We start from the raw sequence: 22667 nt of genomic DNA on the forward strand, positions 1-22667 counted from the left end.
CCACCCAGATCTGTGGGGGCTGACCCCTGCCTCTTTGTCTCACCATCTTGTGTCACTCTTCTCTTTGGTGTCCTTGCCCAGACACGTGACCCTGCTTGGAACCTCATCCTTGCCATGGTCCATCCCAACATAGGGGCTTGAACACGCTGTCTGCTTAACCTGGATCTCTTTCCCTTCCAACTAATCTACTCAGTTCCACCATCAGTTCTTCAGGAAGATCTCCCAAGCCTTCCAGTTTGGATTAGATTGCTTTGACAAACATTCCCAGGGAACTGTGTTGATTTCCTTCAGAATGTTTATTCTTGATTATACCTTCATTCGTTTGGTTATTTGATTAAAAGCTGCCTTTCCCACTTGACTGGAAGCTCTGTGAGAATATGTACAGGATTTATGTTTGCGTACAAGTGTATTCACCACCTAATACAGTGTCTTGAACACGAAGTATTCAGTAATTACTTTTGAAGTGACTGTATTAATCAGATGAAAATAATTGTTCTCCAATCATATTCCTTGAGTTTTAGGCCCCCAGACTTCTGTTATGAGGTGTGTTTCATATGCAAAGTTATACCCACATTTATCCTCTCCACATTTTATCCAGTCTCATAGACCCTTCTGAATGGACACTTTCTTGACTTTTCATACAACTATCATCTCTGCCTCCTTTGAAAATCATGGCACTTAAGTGTCTGCTCTCTTGCCACACTTGGTGTTACTACCATTAAGCTGTGCCTCTTATCCCCTTTAGAAGTTCATAAGCTCCAGTAGGGCAAGGCTGATTCATTTCTCTTTATATCACCTGCAGTAACTAGTGCATTTCTCAGATGCTAAATAAACGTGTCTTCTTTATTGATTAATATAAGTAAAACACATATTATGTGTTCAATTAATATTTATAGAAACAAGGGAAAATTGTTTTAGGTACTTGTCAGTTCCACCAATCTGTAGTGAATAAAAGATTGGTGGAACTGACTACACAGCACTATAAACATGGCTCACAGAGGAAACGCCTTCTGTTCTGATCACTTATTATTTAATAGATTTATTTGTTATAGGTAGCAAAACGGTTCTAGAACTGTTAGATTCAACTTGCCTTTTTACTTCCCTGTTTTTTGCTCAGTAAATTACAGTGAAGACTAATTGACATTTCACTGAAATAATTTTTCTTACTACAGAATTAAAATAAACCTTTTCATAGAATGCAGCATTAAATAGGGTGTCAAATGGCTAACTTGAGAAAGATGGCAGGATGGATATAGTGTCAGGTGTAGAACATAGGTTTGAACTAAATGCTTGAGGATCGGGGACCAACTATTAAGAATAAATTGTCACTGTTCACAGGCAAAACATACTTGAAAAAACTTAAAAACAAACAAACAAAAAACTCACTGAACTTAAACAATTTGTTGTAATTTTTTCAATGCTCAAAAAAAAACAAACAAACAAACGCCAACTATGGTTCCGAACAGGAAAGTCACTCCTCATTTCCCCCTTAGGTCCTTTAACACATCTTGACTCTGGGCTAATGGGTCCAGTTTTGGTGTGAAGACGACATTCCTCCCACCCTTTCTGCACCCTACCTCTATGAACATTCTGGGGGCCTCTAAATTTAGATAAAGGGCCATTGGGAGTTCCTGTGCTCCAAAATACTGGAAATCAATGTATACAATTAACTTCTTTAAACATTTATTGAGTATCTAGTATGTGCTGGGGTTTCCTCTAGGTACTAGAGATTCAAAGGTGAACAAGAAATTATCCTTGCTATGAAAGAGCTCACAGTTTGGTGGAGTAGATGGGAATATGCAAACATTCAGCTAAACCAGTGAGAGAAATCTCATCCTCTATTGATTCAGATACTCCAGGTCTAAGCTAATTAACTAACAGCATTCTCCTTGGCCATTAGTGTGGCCTAATCAGAATATAGTGTCAGACTTTTATTCAATGGTTGTGGGCAAGTATCTTTTCTGTCTGTCATTGGACATGAAGGAAGAAGGACATGTACCCCCAATTTGTGCTCAAACCCATCTCATGACCATGAGAGGAGCCTGCTTTAATATAAATCTAGCAGAAAGGATAGTAGAGGGGAAACATGGGAAAAATGAAAAACAAAAATGAGCCCCTGATGATATATTATTTGGCCAACTATCCTGAAGATCATCCTTTTTCTAGATGTTCCAGTTATGAGAATCAATAAATTCCCTTTATTATTATTATAATATTATTATTATTACTATTATTTAAGAGATGGGATCTTACTATATGGCCCAGGACAGCCTTGAATTCCTGGCCTCGAGCATTCCTCTGGCCTCAACCTCCCCAGTAACTGGGCAGCTGGGACTACAGAGGTGCACAACTGTATGCCCAGCTTAAATTTTTTTATTTCAAAAGACAGTTTCCGCTGGGCTTTCCCTTATTTATAATTTGAAAGCATCCTAAGGTACAGAGGACCTTGAAATAAATAGGACTTCAATGAGTAGGGGATGGAGGCGGAAAGGATATTCCAAGTAATAGAAACACTTTGAGCAGGGTATTAATTTTAAAAATGTCGCAAATTGTGTGTGTGTGTTTAAGAGAGAGAAACCTAGGTGTTTATGGGACATCTATAGTGGGAAATATTCTTATACCATTTCTAAGATGAGAAAGGGAGAGGGGAGGTGGAAAGAAAGAAGCAATGTTTCTTTCTAGTGACAACTTCAGATTGCACTGAATAATGAATGCTGATATATATAAACTGCCAATAATTTTTATTTCCATAATTTTTTCCAGTGTATTAGTATTTATCATAAAAATATAAGAAGATTTCAAAATTAAATTAGTGGTAAATTCACCAATTTTATGAAACTCATTTCATTTGCACCCAGCATACCAAATTACTGGAGCAACTATGACGTATCTAAAAGGTTTTTCCATTTTAAAGTTTTATTGTATGGAGAGGTGAATACGAAGGACATTATAACTATCGCTGTTAAAGAAGACACCCAGGCCGGGCGCATGGCTCATGCCTGTAATCCCAGCACTTTGGAAGGCTGAGGTGGGTGGATCTCTTGAGCTCAGGAGTTCGAGACCCGCCTGGGCAACATGGGGAAATCCCATCTCTAGAAAAACTACAAAAATTAGCCAGGTGTGTTGGTGTGTGCCTGTAGTCCCAGCAACTTGTTGCTGAGGCCAGAGGATCGCTTGAGCCCAGGAAGTTGAGGCAGCAGTGAGGCATGTTTCTGCCACTGCACTCCAGCCTGGGTATAAAAGTGAGACAAAGGAAAAAAAAAGTTGTGCACTGAATTATTCTCCCTCTGGAATTTGCAACCGTTGTGTGTGTATGTGTGTGTGTGTGTGTGTGTGTTTTCTTAAAATTCACGAGGTCTTACGCAAAATAAAGAAACTGTAATTGGGGAAGTCCTAGGTGATGGCTTAATCATATTTATAATTGGTGTGTTTATGTCTAAATGCTAATTTATGCATGATGCCATACCAGGTAGATTTATAAATTAATTTTAAAAAGTCATAGTCCTTGCTTTCAAGATCCTTAAAAATGTCCTAACAGCATTGACAATGTATAGAGAATAGAGAGTATCCCCAAATATATGTTTTAACAAAAAGAAATGTAATATATTGTGCATGGGGGCATTTTGAGTCTCCTTTTCATCTTGGAAAAGATGAAAAAGAAACAAGAAGGCCAACTTTAGGGAGAGCAGGGCTCTAAAAGTTGGAGAAGAGAAAGTTCTAAAAGGGAGAGAAAGGATTTCATACAAGGAAATGTTTTTAAAAGGCAAGTGCCAAGAATGCACTCCTTCTGGAGTCTCATGGGGCATCTTGCTACTGCCTTGTATCTCTTCCAACATCAGTCTAAAAGTCACGGGATGCTAAGGATTAAAGTGGCCAGACAGGCTCAGGTCTCCCTTATCAGTTACCTATTCTCTTAAATATGCACCTTACTAGGAATCTGATCGCACAAAAGCTCTTGAAACACAACGTGCAAATGGAAGTGGTCCGGAAAAATGCTACCATTAATTACTTTCATTTCAAGCTATCTTTGAAGTTCATATGAAAATCAGATGGCAGGAAAACTAAGTCAGGTTTAGATAGTTTCCCACCCACTGTATTTCATCTAAATTTTTTCAAGTGCTTCGCTGCTTATTTGTTTCTCCATTTTTGTTATTGCTGTTCACAAGCAAATAGACAAGATGGCAGGCCATACTAAACTAAATCTAGTATGAGAACAATGTTTTGTTTTGTGTTTTATCCTAGAGCTTTGCAATGGTATGGAATTAATAATATTGCCATATAAAAAGAAGTGAAGATGAAACAAAAATAGTTAAGTTTATCAAAATTTACAGTGCAATGAGGAATATATATGTCTGTCAAAAACTGTGAAAAGCAAAGGTAAACTTGCAATTGTGTGTGTGTGTGTGTGTGTGTGTGTGTGTGTTCATGTGTGTGAGAAAGAGAAGGAGAGGGAAGAAGGGAGAGAGGAACACAGTAGCTATCTTCAGGCATAACACATTTTAAGCATTGAATTCTTGTCCCTTTAGGAAAAATCCTGTCCCTTCAGGTTGCAAATTTTACACATTAAAAAAGCTAAAAGAAAAGATTATTAAGCAGTTTGATTATTTAATCAAAGTCTATTAACATTCTAAAAAGTTATAAGTTGTGATTAAAATTGATTTGTTTTTATATTTATTAATAATTCTCCTGCTAACATAAGATTAATTGACAGCATTCAAAGCCACAAATTTTTTTACGTTGTCAACAGTAATTGTAATATATTTGAAACAGAGATAAAAGATGTCCAATTACACTTAAATTTAAAAAATTATAAGATATATAAATAAAGTTCAAGTTAAATTTTAAACAACAAGTTTCCCTCTTGTTGCAAAACTTACAGACTTATAGTATACAGAATCTGTATAGTACAGTCTGTATACTATAGTATAGTATACAGATAGTAACTTATAGTATACAGATTCTCAAGGACTAAACTGAAAGTAAACTACATGTGGATAGAGGAAGCTGAAAAGGGAAGAAGAACCATTGGTACCTGGATACTGGTCAGCGTTGTGTATTGGTAAGCCTTGACCACCAGGTAATTTGCTTCCAGGTCTATGAGTCCCAAAATCATGTACTTCCACCATCTTCGTCGTAAAATTGCCAGGAGGTTTTCTTCTCCTGTGTTACAAAGTTAAGAAGAAATAGGTTAGGTTCCTGAAACAGACTAAATTGTATATTTAGAAGAATTCTAATATGTTGCAACATTATATATTTTTAACCTTAAGTTTACCAAATATTTAAACAAATTAAATTGATTAAACAAAATCAAGGTATCAGATACCCACATGTTTTTACTTAGCAAATTATCTTTATTGCAGATTTGGCTTTTCAAGTTAGTTTCTATGCCAGAGTAAGACTGGGCAGGTTATTAGCTTACCATGCAAAACATCTTTTGTGTGTGAATAAATGAAGGATAAAATATTTATATCATATGAAAATAAAAGGAAAAGTGTACCAGAAAGGCTGCATAAACATACACATTCCAAATCATCCTAAATTTCAGGATTGTGATGAAATAGATAAAAATGAAAAGAACCAAATAGAAAAAGGCTTGTGCTTGGCAGCAGTTCTGTAGTAAGACTCTGAGATGCTATCCTGAGTTCCTGATCAGCTTTGAATGTTGCATGCACTCTGGTGGTTTGTGGATGATGGGAAGAGAGAGGAAGTTGGGTCATCACTCTCAGATGAAAAGGAGTGCCATTTGAAAACACTTTTAATACTGCCAACAACTATAATCGTCACCATCTTGCATTTTAAACTGGTAGCATCAGAACAGCTGAATCTCTTAGTTCTTCATTCTTCTTTTGACATATATTTCAGGCCTGAGATAAACCTTAGTTTTCAAGGCAGGGCAATCAGGATCAGGAACAATAATAACTCTCTGTAGCCAACCTGTGGGGTCTTCATAGAGGATGTAGATATACAGAGACTCAGTGAATGGTGACTATATACCATATTTATGACTGTGTAACAAGGTATCCAGAGACAGAGATGTTTACAACAAGAAATACTGACTATCTCTCAGTTTTTGTGGGTCAAGAACTAGGTTAGAGCTTAAATGAGTGTCTCCAGCTCAAGGTCTCCCAGTAAGTTGCAGCCAGTTGTCAACCAGGAATGCAGTGTGATCTGAAGGAATGACTGGGAAGGGACCTGCTTCCAAGCTCACTCACATGGTTGTTGGTGGCTGTTGGCCCCTTACCCCAAGGATCTTTGCACAGTACTGCCTCAAAACATGGTATTTGGTTTATCCCAGGATGAACAAAGAGAGAGAGAGAGAGAGAGAGATAGAGAGAGAGAGAGAGAGAGAGATAGAGAGAGAGAGAGAGAGAGAGAGAGAGAGAGAGAGACAGAGACAGAGAAAACCAAAGACAGAAGATCAGTTTTTTATAACCTGTTCCTCAAAAGTGACACTTCTATTCTACTCTATTCTTTAGTAAAGGGTCAATAAGTCCAGCCCACATTCAAGGGGAGAGAATTTCATAAGGAAGTGAATACCAGGAGGCAGAGATCCTTGCAGGCCATCTTAGAGGCTGCCTAAACAGTGACACACATCTTTAGTACTAGAGATGTACTTCAGCTGGTCCTCAAAGCCTCAGCAGAACACTGGATCCTTAGCTGTATTTGGACCACTGTCAGAACCTTGAGCTACTGATTTCTGCTCTTAGCTGTATTCCAATGACCATGATATGACGTGGTCTTTCCAACCCTATGGAGACATGTGAGCACAAAGCTGTCAGTTACATACAGACTGCCAAAGCATGAGTTGTGGCCAGTTGGCAATAGGAGAGAAGGGTCACTTGACCTTTGGTGGTCAAATCAGTTTTCCAGCCTACTTTTTCAAGCCACACTTCTCATAGCCTTCAAGCCTTCAAGCATGCACAAAGTCTTTCTGTCTCAGGGAACTGCACTCCGCATCTTGCAAACTCCTATTCATTTTTCAAAATGTAGCCCTTCTCTGGTCTTTTGGCTAACCCCTTTCCCCAACTGGGCAATGCACATCCATCTCTGATTTATCCTTTCATAGGATTGTGATTACTGACTCTTCGCTAGACTGTGTGCTTTTATCCAAAGGTAGAGTTAATGTCTTACTCATATACTTATCCATAGCATCTAGCATACTGACATATAGCAAGGGTTAGCTAAGTGTTTTGGAGTGAATGAATTAATGAATTTAAAAAAAAAAAAAAAACCCTGTGAAATACTGTCTGAATATGTCAAGAGCCAGTGCTAGAATATGAGTCACTCTTTTCACAGTTTTGCACATGAGAAGGCTGGTAGATGTGATCCCCAAGGTCAGTTCTTCACCGTCAGATCATTTTGGCAGTCGTTGAACAGCTCTTCTGCCTCTCTGACTTGCCTTACATGTTTGACAATCAACACATCTGTCAGGATTTGTCTTGTCAGTCGGTGATTCTCAGCCTGACTCTATATTCACATCATCTGAAGAGCTTTTAGAAAGTTCTGGCCGGGTGTGGTGGCTCATGCCTGTAAGCCCAGCACTTTGGGAGGCCAAGACAGGCAGATCACGAGGTCAAGAGATCGAGATCAACCTGGACAACATGGTGAAATCCTGTCTCTATTAAAAATACAAAATTTAGCTGGGTGTGGTGATGCACGCCTGTAGTCCCAGCTACTCGGGCGGTTGAGGCAGGAGAATCACTGGAACCCAGGAGGTGGAGGCTGCAGTGATCCGAGATCACACCACTGCACTCCAGTCTGGCAACAGAGTGAAACTCTGTCTCAAAAACAAAACAAAACAAAACTCAAAAAAGTCCTAATGCCTGGGACCAGCCCCTAGAGATTCTGATTTAATTAGTCCTGGGTGGGGGCCTGTGCATTGTGCTGAGGATCAAAACTAGGACTTTCAGATGATTAATGTTCAATGGCCATTCTCATGGTGACTTGAGCTAAGAATCCCAAAGAGATACCACCACAGAGTGGTGAAGACTCTTCATACCAAAGAAATGACCTGAACATTTGGCCCAAAGTACGCTTTCTCTTGTCTCTGGGCCTTTCTATGTGCTGTTTCCTCTGCTTGGACTATTCTTCCTTCAGTCTCCAAATGAAGTCTCAGCATAAACACTTCTATCAGGAAGCCTTCCTTGATACTCTTATCACCCTAGACTGGGCTAGGTTTTCCTGCTGTGTGCTCCCTTAACACTCCCCCGGCTTTTTTTTTTGAGATGCAATTTTGCTCTTGTCACCCAAGCTGGAGTGCAATGGCGCGATCTCGGCTCACAGCAACCTCCACCTCCCAGGTTCAAGCAATCCTCCTGCCTCACAGTCTCCCGAGTAGCCGGGATTACAGGCATGCACCACCACACCCAGTTAATTTTGCATTTTTAGTAGAGATGGGGTTTCTCCATGTTGGTCAGGCTGGTCTCAATCTCCTGACCTTGTGATCCACCTGCCTCGACCTCCCAAATTGCTGGGATTACAGGCGTAAGCCACTATGCCCGGCCAGCACCCTTTATTTATACCTAGTGCTTATACTCCTGTCTCATAATTACCTACTTTCTTGACTGTGTTACACATTAGATTATTAACAATTTGGAGACAGCAGAATTTTCTTGGTCATCACTTTACTTCCAGATCCAACAGTGCATGACAGGCAGTCAATAAATAATACAACTGCATAAATAAATTTCATGTTTAATAATCTCAGCAATGTTAAATGCCATTGCAGTTGAGGCACTGGAAATATATCTATTAGAAATATTCATGTTTCAGCCTATGAGAATTGTTTTCTAGTTAGAAAGTAGACAACATCTGACAAAATTAATTTGGTGAACATTTTACACATAATACACTGTACCTTGGATATAAAAAGGTCAATGGCATATTTAACCTCCACACTGCAATTCTAAAAATAATAAATAAAGGGTCACAGACCCTTGTCCCAGTTAATTTACACAGTGAACACAGAATTGCCAGACTCAGAGCACACCAGCCACATCTCAATACATAGCACTGAAAAAATGGGCTACGGTGCTGTTTGTTCCATCAATCAATAACATATGCAAGTGTTATTCATTACATAGATTCAAAGGAATGATTAGTTGCCTTGCCGTTCTGCTGAAGTTTGCAGTGCAAAACACCCTAAATAAATGCTTCCATATTGTTTCATTTGAAGTACCTGAAAATAGACAACATGCTTGCTTAGCAGAATTATTCAGGAGGGGAAGAGGAAGGCTTTTTTATTTTTGGCTGAGCAAAAAATGCAACCACTGAAAAGCCTGCTTGGGGATTTATCTACATGACTCCCATTAACACTGTTCTACAACAGACCATTAAAACTATTTCTAGAATAATGAAAATACATTCCTTAGAGTCCCTGTGCCAGCACTACCCAAACCTCATGAAACAGGGCCATCTATAAGAAACACCAGTACAGCTGGTAATATGCTAATGCTTTGAAATCCACCCCACCTTTTTTAAAAAATTAACTGGGAGAAGTCATAAAATCCATGGGTAGAAACTTTAGAATTATGGTTTGGCAATTAAATGCATTCTGTTTACTATTTTTATTATCAATATGTCCAAATACAAATAAAAAGATTAGAGAATAACATATCCTCCTCCCTGATTTAATACATGTTAACAGCTTGCTGTGTTTTTCTCTGATCTTTATTTTTTGAGAAAGAAAATTTTACAGATGAAATCAAAGACCCCTCTCTGTCCCTGCCAGATTTTATTTTCATTTCTCCTTCCTCACATCATTGTCTTGATATTGCTTTTTTGTTGTTGTTTTTGTTTGTGGGGGTGTTGTTTGTTTGTTTGCTTGTTTCAGACAGGGTCTCGCTCTGCCTCCCAGACTGCAGTGCAGTGGCATGACCATGGCTCACTGCAGCCTTGACTTCCTGGGCTCAAGTGATCTTCCTGCTTCAGCCTCCTGAGTAATAAGCCTAGCTAATTTTTGTATTTCTTTTTCGAAATGGGGTTTTGCCATGTTGCCCAGGCTCATCTTGAACTCCTGGGCTCAAAGAATCCACCCGCCTTGGCCTCCCAAAATGCTGGGATTTACAGGCATGAGCCACAGTGCCAGCCTTATCATCTTGATTTTGTTATGTATCTTTTAGGCTCCTGTTTTTGTTCACATTTCTATGTGTGCATGTATTCAAAATAGCATATGACTTTCTTTCATGTGTTTTTAAATTTTATGTGAAGGTTTACTGTAAATGCTGTAAATACTCCTCTAGGCTTCTTCATGCTTATCCTTGTTTTAGAAATGCATCCTTGTTGTTTCATGGAGAGCTAATTCATTTATTTTAAATGATGTCTATTATTATGTTTTATATGAGTATGCCACAATTTATTCAATCTTCCACTGATAGACTTCTAATTGTTTCTAATTTTTCAAGCAATGCAGCAAAACGCATTTCTTTCTTTCTTTCTTTTCTCTCTCTCTGTCTTTCTTTCTTTCTTGACAGGGTCTTGCTCTGTCACCAGCCTGGAGTGCAATCTCAGCTCACTGCGACCTCCGCCTCCCGGGTTCAAGCGATACTCCTGCCTCAGCCTCCGGAGTAGCTGGGACTACAGGCACGTGCCACTCTGCCCAGCTAATTTCTGTATTTCTAGTAGAGTTGGGGTTTCACCATGTTGGCCAGGATGGTCTCGATCTCTTGACCTTGTGGATCCACCCACCACGGCCTCGCAAAGTGCTGGGATTACAGGCATGAGCCACCGCGCCCGGCTGACATGTATGTCTTTATACACATATATCTTTATAATTGATATAAAGTTTTGTTTTCATTCTCTCTTTAGAGGACTGTAGAGTATGGCAAATGTGTAAAACATAATGAAAGTTATTCTAATTTGAAGTAAGATAGCATTACAACAACTTCAGTGTTTGAGAATAGACAGGAAAAATCTTGGCCATGTGATTTATGTCTAATTTTGCTAAGCATCTACAGGATGACCAATCAAATGTGTTTTATAATTTGTTAAACAAACACTTAATAGGATACTTACTATGTGTCAGTGTCCACTTGCTTTACAAATGCTCTTATCCTCATTATAACCCTGTACATATTGGATATTACTACTAACTCCATTTACAGATGACAAGAGTGAGACCTGTAGGAGTTAAGTAACTTGCACAAGATCACATAAATAAACCAGTATTTGAACTCATGACAATTTGGCAACAGGCTTCATATTCATTCATATTGCAATATTTTCTTTTGCTTGCTGTTTTATAATTATACCATTATCCTCATGAGTCATGCATTTCTCATTAAGGGATCTTTCCTGACCTACTGGTCCAAACTCACTTGCAGGGCACCCCACTGCCAACTCCAGGGATGCCCATCATACCGGAGTGCCAGTATATGCATGGTGCTCCCCAGGAGTTGCCAGTCCTCAGCTCTGAATCAGCTTAGAAATCAGAATGTGTCCCATCACCATCATTTCAGGATGAGGGATTTGATGTCTCCTTGCCTGATCTAAGTCTATGACAGAATTTTTCCTGTGAAATGTGAAATAAGGCTTTAAATCAATTTTTTGGCTTAAAAAGTCTCATGACAAAAATAATCGTCATATGCTCGACTACTTGCTAAGGCCCCAGACATAGTAACAGTGGTCGCACATGGGGTGGGGTGAGGGTGGTGGTGGCTAATAAATGTTGAGCAAATGAAAATTTTTGTCCAAGGGCTGAAACATGGTCCACATTCAAGCCAATGACTGGAAAACAGAAGAGCCTTGATTCATAGTATTCTTGTTCACTCCAGTGGTAGTCTGAGTATATAATAAAAGCACTGCAAGACAGCACCCTAAATGAATTCAGCTGAGGGGACAAGAAGCTGTGTTATTTTGGGAACTGCTTTTTCATTAAGGGATCTCATGGGTGCTGCCATCCTTCGTGGTGTTTTTACTCAAGAACAAAACTCAGCACACATTTCAGAGTCTGCAGCAAGAGTGATGCTCCTGCACAGGGGGCAAGATCCTTACTTAAATAAACACCTTTTTGGCTCACAGTGTGGTGCCATAATATCATCTCTTTTACCAGAACTCCAAAGGGGAAAGTTTAAGTATTTTTTGTGTGTTTTGTTTTTGAGACAGGGTCTCATTCTGCCACTGAGGCTGGAGTGCAGTGGTGCGATCTCGGCTCACTGCAGCCTTGCCCTCCCAGGATCAAGCAATCCTCCCACCTCAGCCTCCCAAGTAGCTGGGACTACAGATGCACGCCACCATACCTGACTAATTTTTATAGAGTCGGGATTTTGTCATGTTGCCCAGGCTGGTCTCAAACTCCTGGGGCCCAAGTGATCTGCCCGCCTCTGCCTCCCAAAGTGCTGGGATTACAGGTATGAGCCACCACACCCAGCCTGTTTTACTTATCAGTGAATTTGAAAATAAGTATAACTTATGATGGACATGTAATTACTTACTTTAAAAGCTAAAATATAGTATTGGATTTAGAGTTCAAAACTATTATCTTTAGTATGAAAAGTGAACAAGGGCCGGGCGTGGTGGCTCAAGCCTGTAATCCCAGCACTTTGGGAGGCCGAGACGGGCGGATCACGAGGTCAGGAGATCGAGACCATCCTGGCTAACACGGTGAAACCCCGTCTCTACTAAAAATACAAAAACTAGCCGGGCGAGGTGGCGGGCGCCTGTAGTCCCAGCTACTCAGGAGGCTGAGGCAGGAGAATGGCGTAACCCCGGGATGCGGAGCTTGCAGTGAGCTGAGATCTGGCCACTGCACTCCAGTCCAGGCGACAGAGCAAGACTTCGCCTCAAAAAAAAAAAAAAAAAAAAAAAAAAAGTGAACAAAATTAATGTCCTCATTATATAAAAAAGAAAATCTAAATTGTTTATGAGAAGGATTGCAATCAGTTGCATCTCATAATGCAAAGCTGAGTAAAGGATGAAACACAAAAACGATACATCAATTTTATCTTGTCTTCTTTCATTTATTTTTATTATTAGATCCAGAGAGTGAGATTAGGAAAAGTATAAAAGGCAGTCCTTTGATATTTTGGCTTAGTAATAAACGGATGTGAGTTTAGCCACAGGCTGCCTCTTGCTGTATGGCACCTAGGAACTGGGTTAATGGCTCTGAACCTCAATCTTTCTACTATTAATGATACCACACATATTGCACACTACGTGCAAGACTTCAAAGAGGAAACTGCACAGAAGGGTGGAAAGAAAGCCAAGAGAAGAAACTTTGTGTTCATTCTCATTTTGTTCTCTTCTCACCAAACTCACAAAGCTCCTACTCATCCTTCAGGACCCAGTCTAAATGTTACCTCCCACATGAAGCTTTCTCCAATTCTCTGCCACCCCTCCCCAGTTCCTCAGCACTTTCTTTTCATTCTTTGTTGTTTTGTTTTGTTTTTGCCCACCCTAGACTGCCTAGCATAGTGATTGAGACAAATTAATTACTCAACATAAGACCTTTAAAATCTGCTCAATCGCCTTTTTTCAAGAAATGCCTAATATGGATTTGGAAAAATATCTAAAAGCAAATACAATGAATCATCATTGCATAAGGTTCTGGTATTTTTTACTTTAAGCTGAGTACTAGGGAAAAATCCATAAATGCATAGATATCACTGCAGACAGAATAGATACAACACAAACCAACACTTTTGTCCCATATTTCTAGTTTTAACAGACGCATTTCTTCATAAATACCGTCAGCCTCCTAAAATGTAATCCATTTAAACTAAGTACATATTCATACCCCAAACTCCTGTCCAGTTGATACCTGTTTTTGAGCAACTCCCCTTGAGGGCCATTTTGCTTCACCTGCCGCAGTTTTCTACATGTGCAGGTTCTTGTTCTGAAAAATAGTCCCAAGAGTTCCTGCCTTTTGATTTGGACAGTGAGTATGCCAGGTTGGGCTTTTCCGTCAGGGCTGCCACGCTGCCAGCCTCCAGAAAGCAGTCTTCTCAGAGAAATCAAGCCTGGTGTCCTGTGCAGTTGAGCATCATGGCAGCCACATCTTCCTGCTCGCAGTGCACCATGATGGAAGGCAGTGGAGCCATTCGGCAGTGGGCTCTCACCCAGGCTATTCCAGGCATGGAGTGCACAATGTCGTGCACCTTAGTCACTATTTATTTATTTATTGATACATATTAGATGTACATATTTTGGGGGTACATATGACAATTTGATACATTCCTGTAATCAAATTAGGGTAACTGGGATAACCATCATTTTAAATATTTATTTTTTCTTTACGCTAGGAACATTTGAATTGTTCTCTTCTAGCTATTTTGAAATGTACAGTTGATTAAGGTTAATTAATTATACTGAGCTATCAAACAACAAGTCTTAAGTATATATTTGTACCCATTAATTAACCTCTCTTCATCCCCTACCACTCCCTTCTACTCTTCCCAGCATCTGGTAAGCACCAGACTACTATCTTCATGAGATCCACCTTTTTAGCTTCCATGTATGAGTGAGAACATGCAATATTTGTCTTTCTATGCTTGGCTTGTTTCACTTAACATAATGATGTCCAGTTCCATCTATGTTGCTGCAAATGATAGGATTTCATTCCTTTTTGTGGCTGAATAATATTCCTCTCTCTCTCTCTCTCTCTCTCTCTCTCTCTGTGTGTGTGTGTGTGTTACGCTTTCTTTATCCATTCATCAGTTGATGGACACTTAGGTTGATTCCACATTTTGGTTATTGTGAATAGTGCTGCAATAAACATGGAAACGCAGGTAACTCTTTGATATATTGATTTCCTATCTTTTGAGCATAAACTCAATAGTGGAATTGCTGGATCATATGGTTAGTTCTATTTATAGCTTTCTGAGGAATGTCCATCTGTTTTCCACAGTATTGCTATACTAATTCACATTCCCACCAACAGTGTACAAGGATTCGCCTTTCTTCATATCCTCACCAGTATGTCATTCCTTGTCTTTTTGACAAAAGTCATTATAACGGGGGTGAGACTGTAGTTTTGATTTGCATCTCTCATGATTAGTGATGTTGAGTATTTTTTCATATACCTATTGGCCATTTGTTCCTTCTTTTGAGAAAGGTGTTTTTAGATCTTTTCTCATTTTAAAATCAAATTATTTGACATTTTGCTATTTAGTTGTTTATATATAACTCTTTATATATTTTGATTATTAATCCCTTATAAGATGAATAGTTTTCAAACATTTTCTGCCATTTTTTTGGGTTGTCCTTTCACTTTGTTGATTGTTTCCTTTGCTGTGAAATTTTGTTTGTTTGTTTGTTTTTGAGACAGAGTCTTGCTCTGTCACCCAGGCTGGAGTACAGTGGCTTGATCTTGGCTCACTGCAAGCTCTGCCCTCCTAGGTTCATGCCATTCTCCTGCCTCAGCCTCCCAAGTAGCTGGGACTACAGGCGCCCGCCACCACGCCCAGCTAATTTTTTTTTTGTAGTTTTAGTGGAGATGGGGTTTCACCGTGTGAGCCAGGATGCTGTGAAGAAGGTTTTTAACTTGATATGACCCCATTTGTTCATGTTTGCTTTTGTTATCTGTGCATTTGAGGTCTTACACGAAAAAATCTTTGCCTAGAGCAATGTCCTGGAACATTTCCCCAATGTTTTCTTCTAGTGCTTTCAGAGTTTCAGGTATTAGACTTAAGTCTTTAATCCATTTTGATTAGATTTTTGTATATGCTGAGAGCTAGGGGTCTAGATTCCCCCTTCTGCATATGGTTAACCAGTTTTCCCAGGATCATTTATTGAAGAGACTTCCCTTTTCCCATTGTAACACATTCTTGGCAGCTTTGTTAAAAATTAGTTGGCTATAAATACATAGATTTATATCTAAGTTGTTTATTCTGTTCCATTGGTCTATGTGTCTGTTTTTACGCCAGTACCATGGTGATTTAATCGCCACAGCTTTGTAGTATATTTTGGAGTCAGGTAGTGTAATGTCTCTAGCTTTGTTCTTTTTGCTCAGGATTGCTTTGGCTACTGGGGTCCTTTATTTCTGTGAAGAATGTCATTGGTATTTTGATAGCGATTACATTGAGCCTATAATTTGCTTTGGGTGATATGTCATTTTAACAGAGTTAATTCTTCCAACCCACGTGCGTGGAATATCCTTTCATTTTTTTGTGTGTTGTCCTCTTCAATTTCTTTCATCAGTGTTTTATATTTTTCCTTGTATAGCTCTTTCAGAATGCTCACTTTTACCACTTTTTCTTCAATAATACTGGAAGTCTGGACCAGAGCAATTAGGCAAGATAAAGAGATAAAGGGTATCCAAATTGGAAAGGAAAAAGTCACATTAGCCTTGTACACAGATGATATGATCTTATATTTAGAAAAACCTAAAGACTCCACCAAAAAACTCTGGAAGTGATAAGCAAATTCAGTAAAGTTGCAAGATACAGAATCTACATACAAACATCAGTAGCATTTATATACACCAATAGAGAGCAATCTGAAGAAGAAATCAAGAAAGCAATCCCATTTATAACAGCCACTAATAATATAAAATAATAACTAGAAATCAATTTAGTCACTTTAAGCCTTGATTTTCCTCATCTATACACTAGTGCTACTAGGTGGACCTGCTTCCTTGAGTGTTTGTAAGAAATAAATGAGTGTGCCTATAGTCTCAGATACTCAGGAGGCTCAGGTGGGAGGATGCCTTCAGCTTGGGAGGTGGAGACTGCAGTGAGCTGAGATCATGTCACTGTACTCCAGCTTGGACAGCAGAGCTAGACCCTGTCTCAAAAACAAAACAGTAAAACAAACAGTTAACTAGTTTCCTTTCCAGGTGATTTAAAACAATGTATGTGATTATTTGCTATCTTGAATGAGTGCCAACATGTTGCACTTTACACCTAAATTTTCATCATCATGAAGATGTCATTTACAATGAAAAATACTGCTCACTAGCTCAAAATGGTTAATGACAGGTTGGCTATATGTGGGGTGGATGCTTTGATTTGAAATTATTCAAAGCAATCATAATTAAACTATGTACTCATATAAATATCCCTATTTTCCTAGGGTGAGCCTGCTGAGAGGAAAATGTATTTGTCCTTTTTAATGACAAGACTATTTTCCTATTCTTAATCCCACTTTGTGAAAAGTGACCCTATTTGCCTTTTGGAAGTTTCCTGTGATTGGCTCTGATGTCTCCCGACATTAGCAGAGGAATCTGTCAGTTTTGTGAATTTTGTTTTGAACAAAGAGCCATGTAGCAGCTAATGACACACAATGTAAGGGGAAGAGGCCAAGGCAGACTTGCCTCCGGACTACTGCCATTTGCTGAGTAGATTTAAGAGACAACATGACAGAAGGTGCCAGCCTGCACTCTTGAGGGCTGACCTTGAGCTCTGACATGAGAGCATCTGTCATGGTGGACACATAGGTTAGACCCAACATGGGAAATTAGCAAGATGGAGTGTCAACGGGCCAGAAGCCTGATAAAGCAGAAAGCTGGCTGGCCTCCTCTCCCCGTCTGCCCTCCTATCTTCCATCCCAAATGCCAAGCACAGATCCGCCAAGGCTACTTCTATTACCTGACATTTATTTTCCATTGAACACCATTTGTCAGGCATTGAGCCAGAGGCACCATACATTCATTCTTTCATGTAATTACCACCCTATACTCTAGGTTAAGAGCATGGAGCCAGAGAGACCTGTTAAAGCACTGATTCTGCCACTTAACTGGCTGTGTCACCTTGGGAAAGTCTACTATTTGTAAAATGAGGCAAACACCACTTACTTGAAAATAACTGCTATAAGGATTAATTGAAAAAAAAAAGTGTATGTAAAGTGTCTGGCTTGCAGTAAATGCTTGGTAAATGATAGCTTTGTTATTAACAGTCCTGTGAGAAAAGTAGTTTTCAGATCATGAAATTGGATGTGGAAGAGGTTAAGTTGTTTTTCCGAGGTCTCTTCTGGCTTTTTATTATAAAGTATTCACCATAAAAATCATGTTTTTGTTTGCGTGGCACATTTAATAAAACAAATCAGAAACATTTTTATTTATGTTATTTTTCTGAAATCAAGTTCAGTAGAAAAGCAGCATTTTATGAACAATGCAATAACAGTATACTATACTTCTAGGATACATATATACGTGTGTGTATATATGTGTGTGTGTATGTGTGTGTGTGTGTGTGTGTGTATATACATATGTCTGCATTTCTAACTGAAAATATTAAAGCATGTATTTGTGGGGTTACAAAGTTTCCATTATACCAACCTAGGGACAACGAGCACCATAGAACCCAGATTATCATCATTAAATACCTTTCCACTAAAAGAAACAATAATAGTCTTTGGAGAAATGGGTGATTGCAGATCTGGGTCAGGAAATGTAATATACAAGTTAAGCCTGAAATATCTTGTTACACAAAATAGCAATGAGGCACTCAAAGACTACTACTAGGGTGGTATCAAAAGGACTGAGAGGCCAACCTGGAGAGTCTTTCACATGAAGGTAACAACAGAAATGGATTAAGATGCATGAAATATGTTTAAATCCATGAATTAGTGATGAATTTTAAAATAACAGCAACAACAACAGTCACCATCAGGGAAATATTTTTTAAAAATCTAAACCCTAATTGGTCACCATTGGAAGATGTTAGTAAACCAGCTTATTATTTTGAAAATTGGTGAATAAAGGAAAATAATTTTTTTTCTGGGATTCTTATATGAACTATACCACTAGGTGGCAGATGAGGGGAAATTTGTCTTTATGGTAATATTTTTATACCCCCTAATAAATTAATGAAAATAGGCCTAGAAGTTCAAGTTACTAGCATTGCAAAGAAGGAGACAACCAAGCATTATGTTTTATGTGGTTCCACAAAGAAAAAAAAAAAAACAAAACACCTAAATTTGATCAAGTCTTTGTACTCAACGACCAATGTGGGAAATGTAAAGGTCAGAGGAACATGGTGAAATACACTAGAAAGATTCAGTCAGCAAAATCCAGATTGTGGGATATGCTATAAGGTGGCTACTCAAAGTTTGGTCCGTCGAACGGCAGCAAAAGCATTGCCTGAGATAGTCTGAGAGGTTTTTAAAATGCAGAATCTTAGGCCCACCCCAGACTTTCTGACTCAAAACCTGCACTTGAACAAATCCCCAGGGGACATGTGTGCATTAAAGCACCGATCAGATAGGCCAAATGATTATTTCTTCAAAAAAACGAATAAAAATAAAAGAGAAATGTATAGGTCAAAAGAACTTAAGGAAAACATCAACCACCTGTAATGTGCAGACCGTATTTGCATCCTGACCCAAACTGTTAAAAAATTATATACATATATGCAAAAATTAGACATTTGAACATTGACAGGATATTTGAAATTCTTGTTAATTTCACGTGTGATCATGGTATTGTTGTCATGTCTTTTTAAGTTCTTTTAAAAATACACATTTGAAATAGTTACAGATTAAAACGATATAACATCTGAGACTGGATTCAAAACAATACAGGAAGGAAGAAATGGTGAGGGTAGGGATAAAATAAGCTTGGCCATGAGTTGAAATTTGTTGAAGCTGATGTAGTGCTACATAGATCTTCATTATACTGTTTTGTCTACTTTTCTGTAAGATTGAAATTTTTCATAATGAGAAAGCTACAAAAAGAAGAATTCTATTGTAAAGGGAGGGTTTAGCTATGAAGTAGCATTGGCTGGAACATAAGAATAGCAAAGGTGTCTTTGTGTCTGTGGCCTCCTTCCTCCCTACAGTGTCCTTGAGTTATACGTAGTATTACACTCTTTAGCAGCCAGAGAATGCAGAAGTTTGAATTCTATTACTTCCATGTCCTTATTTCAGTCTTGGAGGTCAGGAGGAATACTTGGCAACTCTTCTAGCAGAAGTTTTGACAAGCTCATAATAGCTAAGAACCTCTCCTGTTCATTTCCTGGCATTCTGTTTTTGTGGAGGTGCCTTGCCCTTGTGCTACTGGCCAAGTTGTTCCTTGCCCTTGTTGTTGCATATACAGACAAAGCCTGTCTATGCTGGGACCACAAAAGTCCTTATAGAGGACCTTTTGTTGGGGTAGGCTAGTGCAGTATCTGCACCCAGTATGGAAGCTTCAGAAGCTAAATAGTCACCCTCTCAAGGCATGGTAGTACTGTCTTCAGTTAGGTAGATACTAATAAGGTAGACCCAGCTGGACACAGTAATATCTAACACAATCATAAGAGAGGACACAATTATATTTGAATTATGGTTCCTGCCAAGAACCAGGAGAGGAAAAGATGTCAAATAATAAGCTAACATCCCAAGCGAAGCCTTCTGTGTCATGTGGCACATGTGTTGGAAAGCACAGATATCACAGGCCATAGTACAGTGAGGTTCCAGAGAGTGACTCTATCCTTAACCACATACAGAGGGTGACTCTATCCTTAACCACATACAGAGGCCTCAAAGAAGGCATTCGACAATGCCAAGCTACTTTGGAATGAAGATAACAAAGTGACACAAAACAAGCCAGTGCTTCAGTTGTCAATAAGACTATATAAATGTTTATTTACTTCTTGACTACATCAGATTTCTGCCATTCTCTCCCACCTCTGTCTACTCTGATTTTTAAACTTGATTGTCTTACACAGACAATCACTCTGGGAGCTGTGAAAGCTGTTGCTTTCTGGGCTCCACCCCAGACATTTTCACTCAGTAGGTCTGGGCTGGGGCTCAGGAATCTGTATTTTAAAAGCCTCTCAGAGACTGAAGTGCTGCTTGTTTCTGGTTACATTTTGCCAACTGATTTAAAGTAATAAATAAGTAGGGCCTATTCCTCTCTGAGGCATTTTGCTCCAGGGCTTGCTACCTTCTTTTCTGGTGACTGGAACCAACTGTCTCACAGTTCTTCTGCACTGTTCTCTTGATTTGGGAACTTAATTGTATCCTTTCTGATATATTTTCTTTTTTAAAAATTATTTATTTATTTTTATTTTTTTATTATTATACTTTAAGTTCTAGGGTACAGGTGCACAACGTACAGGTTTGTTACATATGTATGTATACATGTGCCATGTCGGTGTGCTGCACCCATTAACTCGTCATTTACCTTAGGCATATCTCCTAATGCTATCCCTCCCCCGTCTCCCCACCCCACAATAGGCCCCGGTGTGTGATGTTCTCCATCTTGTGCCCAAGCGTTCTCATTGTTCAGTTGCCACCTATGAGTGAGAACATGTGGTGTTTGGTTTTCTGTCCTTGAGATAGTTTGCTCAGAACGATGGTTTCCAGCTTCATCCACGTCCCTATAAAGGACATGAACTCATCCTTTCTTATGGCTGCATAGTATTCCATGGTGTATATGTGACACATTTTCTTAATCCAGTGTATCATTGATGGACATTTGGGTTGGTTCCAAGTCTTCGCTATTGTGAATAGTGCCGCAGTAAACATATGTGTGCATGTGTCTTTATAGTAGCATGATTTATAATCCTTTGGGCATATCCCCAGTAATGGGATGGCTGGGTCAAATGGTATTTCTAGTTCTAGATCCTTGAGGAATTGCCACACTGTCTTCTACAATGGTTGAACTAGTTTACAGTCCCATCAACAGTGTAAAAATGTTCCTATTTCTCCACATCCTCTCCAGCACCTGCTGTTTCCTGACTTTTTAATGATTGACATTCTAACTGGTGTGAGATGGTATCTCATTGCGGTTTTGATTTGCATTTCTCTGATGGCCCCTTTCTGATATATTTTCTAATGTTTCATGTGTGTATTTCTTTTGTCCTGGATAGTAGTAAACTTAAGAAAACAAAGCCTCTGCTCTGTGATCTTTTTCTGTTACACTCTTATGAACACACATTATTGTCTGTTTAACAAATATTTACCGAAATTCTATTAGAAATAAATCCTGAAACATACATAATATAGATCTATTCCACAGAATCTAAGGTCTCTATTTTTATCACCTTCTACTACATTTACATATTCTATTGGGGACATTTTAACTTTTCAAAGATTTTATCCACTTATTTATCACCAATGGTGGCACTAGTGATTCAGCCCCTGTGCACTGCCAATGACAAAACCTAAAGGTCCATGTTAAAATTCATAGAAACAGACTTCCTCCAAAAGGTATTTAAAAATATTATAAGTTTTTAAAACCCACAACAAACAAATAAAAACCCTGATGATCCACACTAATTGCCTTTCTTGAAAAATGGTTCTATTCTTGGATATGTACCCATGGATAGAAATTAAACACCTGAGAATGAAAAGATCACTGTCTCTGAATAGTATCTAACTCTGACCCATGGCAGGTGGCTGGTAAAATAATAATACTCAAGTAATAGTTTATCAATACATTTCCAGGACTCGAGGTTAGTTTGGACAACCACTGATGTGAGGTGAACCCTTGGGAACCAAAATTCATCATAATATATCCCAGAATCACTGGCTACACAGCTTTTAATACGACGTCCCATTTGTCTGTAGATTCCTTAGGATGTAAAGAAACAGTAGGAGCTTAAAGGTGAATAAAAGAAAACTCTTTGAATTACCAATTAGGAGTCAAGAGAGGAGGTAAGAAAGAGGCATAGGCTAAAATTAGGATTTCTAATTTAAATCTGGAAGATAATTCAAGCTATTCTTCAAAGTAAGCCCATCAGTCCTTTTTACTTCCTCTGCTTCTTACATATTGGATCTAATTCAAAGACCAAACTTGGAGTACCTAT

General features: G+C 38.8%; 1 protein-coding gene across 1 annotated transcript in view; it reads right to left on the reverse strand.

Moving 5' to 3' along the window:
* Positions 1–22667, reverse strand: part of SLC35F1 (solute carrier family 35, member F1) — a 413530-nt gene that overhangs the window by 79684 nt on the left and 311179 nt on the right. Inside the window, exon 3 of the mRNA XM_011937350.1 lies at positions 5033–5160. Within this exon, the coding sequence (XP_011792740.1) occupies positions 5033–5160 (128 nt within the window). The remainder of the gene's footprint in view (positions 1–5032; positions 5161–22667) is intronic.

Source organism: Colobus angolensis, unplaced genomic scaffold, assembly GCF_000951035.1.
Source record: "Colobus angolensis palliatus isolate OR3802 unplaced genomic scaffold, Cang.pa_1.0 Scaffold100, whole genome shotgun sequence".
NCBI lineage: Eukaryota > Metazoa > Chordata > Mammalia > Primates > Cercopithecidae > Colobus > Colobus angolensis.